General features: G+C 31.7%; 1 protein-coding gene across 1 annotated transcript; it reads left to right on the top strand.

Annotated features, from left to right (window-relative positions):
- The first annotated feature begins 5,022 nt into the window (after positions 1-5,022).
- On the top strand, positions 5,023-5,571 carry LOC134230565 (uncharacterized). The gene has a single exon (XM_062712393.1). The coding sequence runs from the start codon at positions 5,023-5,025 to the stop codon at positions 5,569-5,571; it is 549 nt and encodes a 182-aa protein (XP_062568377.1).
- The last annotated feature ends 6,508 nt before the right edge of the window (positions 5,572-12,079 follow it).

Genomic DNA, 12,079 nt, shown 5'->3' with positions numbered 1-12,079 from the left:
CTACCTAATAACTTGTTAATTACATATAATTGATATTGCAAAAAGCATTCTGTGTATTTCTAGTAAGAATGTAGGTTTTGAAATAGTGCTTTGTAAACAAAACATAAAATAAATGTTTCGAAAAAAAATTCTTGTGCACTATTTCCACCTATATTTTTTCTTTTTTCCCAAGAACTTTGCTTATTGTAGTTCAAATTACAATTAAATGAACAATAGCATTCTTAAAAAATATTTGTAAAAAAAAAACAACAAAGAAAACAATTGAGTGGTCTGTCAAGAAATTATGAGCTTCCAATGAATGATGATCACATGATATGACGTCAACTAGTAGTATTGCTTAATGGGTGTAATTCAAAATGTTATGAAAATGCTCAAAATTACCAAAAACATCGATATCAAACGCATGCTCAACAAAGGCAATGAAGAAATGTATCTACATTATGTAAAGATGAAAAACAAGTTAGGCTTTCCAGAAAGTCTGATATATGGATATCATCTCTTTGGCTTCTATAAAGTCAAAGAATGAACAGTGGAATGTAACTGGTTTTTTGTTTGCTATCAGTGAAACATTATTATAATATTTTTTTAAAAATCATTTCAGTGGAGTAACCCTCCTGATTGAACGTGTCTGTAATATTTCAAGTAAAAATATGTTTTACTTTATTTCAAATACTTTTGTGCAATGTATTTCAAAAATGTAACAGAAAGAAGTGTAACATTTATTTTTTAAAGAAAAAAATGCGAGTAATTTTGTTAATCTTTTCAACTTATGAAATCTTGGATCCACATCATGGCTTATCTAATCGCGGTCATGTTTAGTGTAGAACCTACTTTAGATATACACGTGCGCGCTGATCATCGTTTTTATACTGAGTAAAATAAGTTTGGCAATTGTTTTTCCATAGGTATAATTTTTAAAAAGTTTTTCGACATTGTTTTATTTTGCTTCTACTTAAAATTAATATAGAAAAAAGGAAATTAAATACATATTTCAGTTTTCAAAATTAAGCACCTTAATTATTAGGTAATATGGTGATATGGGTAAATACATGTGTTTATCAGCATCCCGCAAGACTTGTAAGAAATTGATACAATTTTGTCTTTATAAAAGTTTATAAGCATTCTTAATTTGTAATGGATTTTTGAATTGAGATAACAATTTGAATTTATGGTTTATCCAAGATATTCCATGTCAAAATGTGATATTTGGGACTTAAATACTAATAACACAATCAGTGGTGAATATTTCATATAGGCAAAAAGGCTGTAGCCTTAACATTATTTTCTCAAGAATAAAAATGTGCTTGAATAAAGGAGCGGGGAATTCATAATGAATCATACCTCTTGATTTTTCTGTTGGAAATGAAAAAAAGGCGTTCTTAGCAATCCGCACTTTTATACCTAACCGACTTTGTTTACTGTTTTGTTTTATATTTAAGGACAAAATTATTCCCTAAGCATGACATTTTTTAAAACAAATATCAAGTGTTAAATGTATAAAGTCTATATCAGAAGGATATGGAAATAACGAACAGTATTCAATCTCAACGTCCATTTAACAAATATACAAAATAAGAGCAGAGCAAACACGGACCCCCGAAACATCAGAGGTGGGATCAGGTGCCATGGAGGAGTGAGCATCACCTGCTGACCGGTCACACCCGCCGTGTGCTCGTTGTCATAATCAGGATAAAACGGAAAAAATCTGTGGTCAATTCAGTGTATAAATAATGGACTAATAATTGGTATGAAAAACGTCAGTCAGCATTTCATTCAATGATAAATTGTATTTGCAGAACATTTAATCAAAAGCAAGAGGATCCCATAATATGTGCAGGAAACGAAATTGATAACTTGCTTTCTATTCCTTTGTCAACATTTTGATCAAATTTTGATTATTTAGTAAGGAAGTTTCCATAATTTCTAAGCAGATATAGAGTAAAACTAGAGCCGAGCTCGTTGCAAAGCAACGAATAGGTCTTCCGTTGGAGCTACGGAAAGGTAGACGTAACCTTGAGTCTAGGTCAAACCATTATAAAAATTTTAAGTAAACAACCCAAAGGTTTGTTGAGGAAGCAACTTACAATGTTTCGCCAGGAAAAAGACTGTAAAAGAATGTTATGTGCATGACCTTGAACTTTCTAAATGACCTTGCAACAAGCAAAGACAAACTCTGTTATAAAAATACATACTCTGTGTGTTACCGAGTGGAAAAGTTCACGTATGTTTTTTTTTAGATATTCTTTTAGTTCATATCCAACCAAAACATCTTATCTTAAGTGACCTAGAACTTAAGACAAGGTCATGTCCCACCCTGCATTATATGAGCAATGTTTCACTGGTACAAATACGGTTGAGAATTTAAAGTTTCTCTATCAGTAACAGTGACTCGTCCAAAAGACTGGATACGTTCACTCAAATTTTTATTGAGCATATATCGAATCGAAAGAATTTATTAGGTTCAAAACTATGATTTACATGATGATTTATTCAGAAATATGAGTGTATGACGTTTTTTGAGAATATCTTGAATAGTTTCTTAAAAATTGAAATCTTAAAAATGGAAATTCCGTTCAGATAATGCATTTAGGCATAAGCTTACAATAAAATATCTCAAATGGTTTCTTTAATACTATGCAAATTTCAAATTAAAGACAATTGAGGTCAAGGTCACAGGAAAGTTCAAGATTAAACTGTATCAGGATACTAAAGTTGTATAAAAATGTCTTGAATGGATTCTTCAAAACTGAAGGTCGCCCGTTTGGCACAGTAGTTAGAACATCTGTTATACACTAAGGTTTGGATAGCTCTCATAAGTGTGTACAGTGTATCAGCATATGAAGTTGAGTAAAAATATGAATGCTTTCTTCAAAACTGAGCTTAATACTCAATGAATTAGGTAAGGTAAGATCAAGGTGAAAGGAGAGGTCAAAGTAAAAAAAAATGCATGTATCACCATAAGAAGTAAAAGAATACTTATAGTCTTGAATGGTATGTTTCTGAGTTAAACACTAATCTGAGAAAAGTTAGGTTAAGGTCAAAAGAAAGGTAAAACAAAATGTTGATGCAGTTACAAACGTGTAGCTAGCCTGTAGTATGTATCAGCACATATCAGTACATATCGGCACATGAAGTTTGATGATACTATCTTGAATGGTCTCTTTAGACAGAATTCATAAAAGGTGAGATTAAGTTCAAAGGAAAGGTAAAAGTTAAAATATGTTGATGCAGGAAAATAGCTCTAATCAATGTTTATCAGCATAGGACGTTTAATATAAAAAAAATTGAATAGTTTCTTTGAAATTGAGCTTTGAACTGAGGTAAACGCAAAGCGGGGAAGAGGGACAGAAGGAAAATGGAAGACGTACATGACAAACAATATATGCCCGGCCATTTTCATGTGGAAGCATCAAAGTTTCACTGAGAAAGTTTTATTTGAAATTTGGAGACTTGTGAAATGATGCGTGGAGACCGATCCTATGGATGAGACTGGATAAATCAAGGTCTTGTGTCGGAGTAGGTGCTGGCATGAAAAGGATCAAAGCACCTGATTTCATCAGGCATAAAACTTGAAATTAATAAATGCACAAGCAAATACGATTGATTAAAACAAACTATGAGATAGAGTGAAATAAAATACCATATAACGGGTAATTTTTACTGCTGTATATTTTTACGAATTTGGGTCAAAAAAGGTGATTTAAACTTTTAATTACGTTGATCTTTTACGAATTGAATATGTCCGTAAAAATTCAAAACATCAGACGTAAAATTCCAGATCACATTGAATGCATTAATTTTACGTGTACAAATAACGTGTCCAAAAACCTTATGTAACTTGTAAGAGAGAGAAAGAAAGAGAGAGTGAGAGAGTTATTAAACACATGTTAATTTGATATAACAATATAAACAATGCAAACAAATTACATAATGAATTGTATACAGGCGCAGATCCAGAATTTTTCTTCCAGGGGGGTCCGACTTTGTAAAAAAAATCATATCCCGGAAATTTCTTGACAAGCAAAAAAAAAACAAAACGTAAAGTAACACTCCCCCTAACGTCAAAAACCTATTTTGTAAGGGGGGGGGGGGTTAGTGGTGACTTCTTTTCTTCCTTTGCCTCAAATCTTTAACTTTTCATACCCATTTTACACCCCCCGACCCCCCTCTAGATCCGCGCATGGTATAATTTTTTTTTAAATAACCTATATATACATGAGCAATGTGCCCTTCATTTATTCATGTTTTTTTTTTTATAAACATAGCTAGGCACACGTGCATGTCTGGTATATTTACCGAAAACAAAGAGAGACAACTCAAACTAACATAATTGAAGTGAAAGTATTTAATTAAGTACAGCGTATTAAGAGGTCGAAGTTTTATTCAAAGCACATCAAGCAGAAGAAAGTGTCCAAGATTGAAAACACGGGTATACATTTAATTGGAAGAGCTGTAATTATTAAGTCATTATCAGAAGTTATTGCTTCACAATCTATTCAGTGAAGTGGCCAGAGATTTAAGGGTTTGTTTTTCCACACCATTGAACACAATGAATACAATGAATCCAAATTCAGCAATGAATCCAATGAGTGCAATGAATTACAGTGTTTCCCCTGTAGGTTATCAACCCCCCAATCCTTCCTTAGCCCAGCCTGCGGGTTTTATAACACAAACTGACTACGGAACAAAAATTGATAACCTTGCTCAAAAACTTGACCAAATGTTTCAAAAGCTGAACAAACTTGACAAAATCGAGTCTAAAATCAATTCATTTGAGCAAAAAATGGTAGGGGTTACCAGCGATGTGACTGAATTGAAAAAAAAACGGTGAGTGAGTTAGAGAAAAGTGTGAAGTGCGATAAGGTAGATGAAAACGAAGTCATTGGGAACGAAATCAAAGACAAACTACAATCCATGCAAAGTCTTGAAAGATCAAATGCTAATTTAACAGCAAAATTGGAAAATTTGAGTTCTGAGGTAAAGGAACTTAATAGTCGACATATTGAATTACAAGCTCGGACAATGAGGGACAACCTGATTTTCTACGGAATTCCTGAGACTGATGAGGAAAATTGTGAAGATAAAGTAAAAATATTTGTGCAAGAAAAATTAGAAATACATCAAAATGTAGAATTTCATAGGGTCCATCGGATGGGGCGCAAGGTACCTAACAAAGTGAGGCCAATTGTCGCAAAATTTGTTCTGTTCAAGGAAAAGGAAATGGTGAGGAAGGCAGCATATAAATTAGCAGGAGATGAAAATAAACAATTTGGAATCAGTGAACAATTCCCCCGTGAAATTAATGAAAAGAGAAAAAAACTTTATCCTTATTATAAAGCTGCTAAGCAACAAGAGAGGAAAGCGCAACTCATCTTCGATAAACTTATCATTGACGGGGAACTTTTCACACCCGACGAATCAGACGAGGAAGAAGAGAACGGTAACAATTTAAACTTGCCGCTAGGACGTCATACAGATCCGCGCCTGTCAGCAGCGGCCGCGGAATTTACACCGAGACCCAGAGGCGGGGGCCGAGGAGGATCCAGAAGAAGACCGGGACGTCGTAGATAGGAAGACCATGGAGGGTTTTGTGAAGACGCGTCCGGATATTTTAGTGAAACATCAAACTCTGAGTCTGACTCTCTTGAAAATTCTATCAAACAGCCTGGTAAAAACGTTATAACAAAATCTTCGGATACAGTGTTAAAAATACTTTCTATTAACGTATGCGGTATAAACAGACGTCTAAATTACCCCGAATTTACCGAACTAGTGAACCATTACGATCTGTTATGTTTTACTGAAACCAAAACAGACGACCTTGACACCGTTGAGCTGAAAGACTACGTATTGTTATCTAAAAATAGACACGCATGTGCGTGAGTCCGATCAGGTGGGATAATTGTTGGATTTCGCAAATCCTTGTCAGAATTCATTACACCAATAGAAACAGACTGTAAATTTGTTTACTGGTTAAAGGTGAAGGGTGATTTGTTTAATTGTAAAAGTGATGTTTTATTTGGTATTGTATATATCCCTCCACAGGGATCACTGTATAGTTCTCCAGAGGCCTTTGATGAAATAGTATTGGAGTATTTAAACTTAATAAATCAATTTGATTTTGTTTGTATGACATGTGATTTTAATGCTAGGGTGTCTGACAAAAGAGATTATTTTGAACAAAATGAATTGTCTGAATACGAAATTACTTTAGATGAAGATTGTGATAATTTAAGCGATGTTAACAAGTTGGGTACATATAATGTAAATATTGACAGAAAAAATAGTGATAAAAAGACAAATGCTTATGGATATCAGCTACTGAATTTTTGTAAGGTAAATAGTTTATATATAATGAACGGTAGAGTACCAAAAGATGAAGAAAGGGGGAAATTTACAACTACAAGATCAAGTGTTGTTGACTATTTCATATGCAATGCAGATTTTTTTAAATTTGTAAGACATTTTGATGTATTAGATTTTAATTGTTTGTACTCAGATATTCATATGCCCCTGACATGTCATCTAAATTGTATTACATGTGGTGAAAATGAATTAGAAAATGTGCCACAAAGAAATTTACCAGAAAGAATTAAATCGTGGGATCCCACAAAATCGAATGAATTCTGTACCAACATAAGTACACTAGAACTGCTGAATATTGAGCAAACCCTAGACAACAAAATATCAGACCCTGATAATATTCATAAAAGCGATGTAGATCTTCTGTTTAATAACACGGCTAATCTATTACTATCCTCGGCTAAAACTACATTTGGTACATTTTTACCACGCACCTTTGATACTGATAGAAATAAAAGAACTAAACAGTGGTTTAACGATGATTGCTACAAGGCAAGGAAATTTTGTAGAAAAACTAAACGTAGATACAAATTATATGGATCTAATATTTTCAAACAACAATTGGAAGATGCCCAAAGAAAATACAAATCTACTCTAAATAAGGCATACAAAGATTATAGAGCTAAATTGCAACGTAAAATCAAAAAAACTAAGAAGTTCAAACCCAAAAGAATATTGGAATATTGTAAATGGTAAAGGACCTAAAGAGCACCATAACATAAATATTGTAGATTTTTATAATTATTTTAAGAATGTTAATGAAAATGAACACGAATCAGAAGGTTAAGATGACGAACTAGACAATCATATTGTGGAATCGTTTGCTGATAGCTCCTTTATTAATGACCCTATTACCCCAGATGAAATTCTGAGTGTGGTGAAGACAATTAAAAACAATAAATCTCCAGGACCTGATACTGTTATAAATGAGTACATTAAATCTTCTGTTAACGTTATGGTGTCGCTGTATGTAAAATTGTTTAATCTAGTATTTGATACAGGTATTGTCCCAGAGGCATGGTTAGCTGGAAATATAAAACCAATCTATAAGAAAAAAGGTAGTTATACTGATCCACAAAACTATCGTCCTATAACGTTGTTAAGTTGTCTTGGAAAAGTTTTTACATCTGTATTGTGTAGAAGAATGACCAAATATGCGGATAATATTGACCTTATTAAGGAAAACCAGAGCGGCTTTAGGGCAAATTATTCTACCATTGATAACATGTTTGTATTTCATTCATTGATAGAACTGACATTATTTAAGAAAAAGAAATTATATTGTGCCTTTATTGATTTTAAAGCTGCATTTGATAAAGTATGGCGAGTAGGACTGTGGAAAAAGCTTGTTAAATATCATATAACAGGAAAATGCTTTAAAGTTATTATTAATATGTATAATGATTGTAAGTCTAGAATATCTCATAACAATGATTTTTCTGAATATTTTCCTTGTCAAAACGGAGTTCGCCAGGGTGAAAATTTGTCTCCTTTTCTTTTTGCTTTGTATCTAAATGATTTAGAAGAATTCTTAATAGAGAAAAATGTTATTGGATTGAAAAATCTGTCTGAGGAAATTGAACAAAAGCTAGATGTATACTTAAGAATTATGATTATGCTCTACGCAGATGATACTGTATTGATGTCTGAAACTAAAGAAGATCTCCAATATCAACTCAATTGTTTTCAAAAATATTGTGAAAAATGGAAATTACAAGTGAATGTTGATAAAACAAAAATTTTAATTTTTGGTAAGGGCAGACAATCTTCTAATGTAGTATTTACTTACAATAATAATGAGATTGAAATTGTAAAAGAATTTAAATATTTAGGAGTGTTTTTTTCAAGAACTGGATCATTTTATACTACTAGAAAATATAGTGTGCAAAGAGCAACAAGAGTTATGTACGCCATAATAAAAAAAGCACGAGAATTAAATTTGTCCATTGGTTGTCAAATTGATATGTTTGATAAAATGGTTATCCCTATCCTTTTATATGGTTGTGAGATATGGGGATTTGAAAATGTAAACATTATTGAGAAACTTCAACTAAAATTTTGTAAACTTATACTTCGTCTTAAGACATCTACTCCAAATTATATGGTTTATGGTGAGCTTGGTAGATATCCATTGAGTGTAAATATTAAAATGAGAATGATAAAATTTTGGTTAAAACTGTTGAAATGTAAAGAAACAAAATTATGTCACATTTTATATAGTTTTCTATACAGTTCATCAATGTACAACAATATTAATTGTAGTTCTAAATGGATTGAATGTATACAAAATATTTTACAAGAATGTGGTTTGAACTATGTCTGGATGTCTCAAAATGTAGAAAATGAAAAATGGTTGTTTAATATAATTAAGCAAACACTCATTGATCAATTCATACAAAATTGGAATTCAAATTGTGATGCATCAAGCAAAGGCAAAATTTATCAGTTGTTCACAAATAGTAATTTTACATCTAGGCAGTATTTAAATATCAATGTGTCAACTAATACTATAGTTACATTAGCAAGATTTAGAACCAGTAATCATAAATTACCCATAGAAATAGGCCGATGGAGTAATATACCCTCAAACCAAAGACTATGTACTCTATGTAATAATGATATTGGAGACGAATATCATTATATTATGTCGTGTCCAGCTCTACATGAAAGTAGAAAATTGTTAATCCCATCAACATATACAACTCGACTAAGTGCTTTCAAGTTTTCAAATTTATTTTCATGTAAAAAAGTATCCGTTATCAATAACCTTTGTAAATTCATTACTATAGTTAATAAGAGAGTTACCCCTCCAGGTTAATGTATACCATACAAATACTAAAGTTTTGAGTCCGAACATTATTTAATCTAAAACAATAAATTTCAACTAGTTACACTATGTAAATCTATTGGGTCTATTATTGAGAGAGTTGGCTGCTTAATTTAGGAAACTGTCATTTTTTATTGTTGGCTTTATTTTTCTCACGCATGCTGTATTATATGTATTGTACATAATTTATGTTTGTATTTTCTCTATACTGTTGTACGTTTTACGAGAATAAACTATTGAATTGAATTGAATCTAAAAAATAGTAACCATGTAGGTCTAACTTATAAATTAATTGACAATGTTTGTATAATTTATATACAAGTTAATTGAGATTTACCTGTATGATCCCAATTGATGATTGTGATTGGTGTTCAAAATACTAACAGTATACTAATTATATAGCCTCCATGGAGTGAGCTAAGTAGCAATAAGCATTACTTTTACACATACCATGTTAAAAAATTATACGAGCCGTTTTATAAATTATGTTAAATTTTTACGCCTTTAAATTTTATGGATTTATAAACCTAAAAAAAAACTAAAAAAAAAAAAATACCCGTCATTCAGTTATATGAAAAAGGCGACATGATTTCAAAGCCAATTTCCACTGTTGGAGTACACGATGTTTTTGACATTCGACATGCCTGCGGCTCTCTCTGACCACGCACGTTAAAAAAATAATGGAGAAACAAAAGAGTGATGGTAAAAATAAAACGTACATATAGTACATTACCTATCTCAAGACTTCCATCACTAATTATAATTATTTGCCGAAGCCCCTTTTCAATTACAATTTTGATAAAATACATTAACACGGAATAGAGAAATAATTTTGCGTGAACAGGCCAAAGAAAGTTATGAAAATTCAAATGATTTTATGCACCAGTGTTACGAATTGTGATTTAATGTAAGATCGGTGAAGTATTCTTATTGATTCGATTAATTAAAAACACAATTTTCTATTAATTGATAGGTCTTTGTACACAATGGATTTTAAACACGATCACAGACACTTGCTTTGTTTACGACAACAGGTGGCTGGTATACACAAGTGACCCCGATTGGTAGCGTGGGATTGGCGCGTTTGATTACGCAACTGTTACAAACATCTTGGCTGGCGAACGTGGAGATCAACTAAATGATCGTGAATTATTCGATTAGTAAAGCTTAAAATTACTTATAATTATATTTAATGTAGAAAGATAGATTTAATATATTCCGATGAAGACGTGTTCACTATAAAACTAATTAATAATACATAAAAAAGAAAAACTAATTGTTATATAAATAATTTAATAATGAACCGTAAAGCATGTATAAAGACATTTTAGTAGAAATTTAACATTAAATACCATAGGGTATATTATTGATAGGAAGTTTGTGTAAATTATACACATGAAGAGGTCTGATTTTCTTTCCGATTGAAAAACGCCACCTGTTTACCTGGCCTGCTTTCTACTTCGTGTTACGCAATATCCCCGGTATATTCGAACAAATAAACATTCTCATCAGATCAAAAAGGTGTCAAAGAAAAATTTTGTTCGTATAATCCAGATCGAAATATTTACCGTTTTTGAGTTATAAAGCAAAAACTTTCAAGCTCCCTAAATCCCTAATCATAGGGGCCAGCCCCTTTTGAATAGTATTATATGAAAGCCCTTGCAATTATGCACAACTTTTGTTCAACATGTCTGAACAAAATATTTTTAGTTTTCAAAATAAAAAGGAAAATATGTGTAAATTTTCGCTCTTTTAGGCGTTCTATTTTTTGACCCCTATATAGCGCCATTTTGAATACAGAAATCGAAAAACAAAAACCGATGTGCACAACTTCAATCCTTCTGTTATCTAAAACACGTAAAATTTCTGCTCCAGCTCCAGTGGTATCTGAGCCTTTGTCTGGAAATGAAAGCCTATAATTTTTCGTTTAAAGGGGAATAACTCAAAACCGGAAGTGAAATTTTGAAATTTTAGACAATATTCTGAAAGAGTTTATTACCGTCTATAATGTCTGAAAATTTGAGCAAAATCCATTGAGAAACGAGTGAGATATGAGGCCTCAAAGTTGGCGTCTAGGAAGAAAATAAAAAAAAGAATAATAAGAATAATCTTAATCTTCAGAATCAGTAGAAGGTCTTCCGTTGGAAACGGAAGACCTTAAAAATAAGTTCTCAGTTTTGGTCTTCACTTTCCAATAAAACTCTAATATATATGTACAATATTATTTTGACTGGTCAGATTGAAATTGCAGATGTCTGAATTTGCAAATGTGGTCTCCATGACACCCCCCACCCCCAGTACCTATCAAGAGGAAGCTCCTTGTCTACCCAGACCTTGCAGCTCAGGTTAAATATATGGCTTCACACATACCTACCTATTAGTAAAAAGGAATGTACGCCGCTGACTTTCTGTTTTATTGTTTATTACTAGCACAATATTATGCTTATACAGTTAAAATACACAAGAGACTTGTAAATGTAATATGCATTTTATGGTTTTCAGAATGATTTTAAAGGAAAATATTTTTGTATAAAAAATGATTTTTTTCTCTTTTTATACTGTCGTAAAAGAAAAATAGATTTATTTACATTGAATGGCAAAAATAATTAAATAATCTGGAAAAACAGATCTAAGTTTTAAAGACTTTTGGAATTAAGCTTAAAATAATTTTAGTTTTTATTTTGAATAAATTAAAATCGGTCACTATTAGAAATATTGATTATATATATTCATACTGCATAGTTAAAAGTTTTATCTTAATTTGTAAAATGAAAGAGCCAATTAAAAAGACAACGACGTTCTATTGTCCTGTCATGTGACGGGGTTCTACAAGCCAAAGAGACAAATTGTGTAGAATAATCTGAATGAAACATAATAGTTTTATTTACG

Source organism: Saccostrea cucullata, unplaced genomic scaffold (assembly GCF_032062105.1).
Source record: "Saccostrea cucullata isolate Sc308-1 unplaced genomic scaffold, CSIRO_AGI_Scuc_v1 ctg4696, whole genome shotgun sequence".
NCBI lineage: Eukaryota > Metazoa > Mollusca > Bivalvia > Ostreida > Ostreidae > Saccostrea > Saccostrea cuccullata.
Note: the sequence above shows the minus strand (reverse complement) of the source record. Positions and strands in the feature narration are given on the sequence as shown.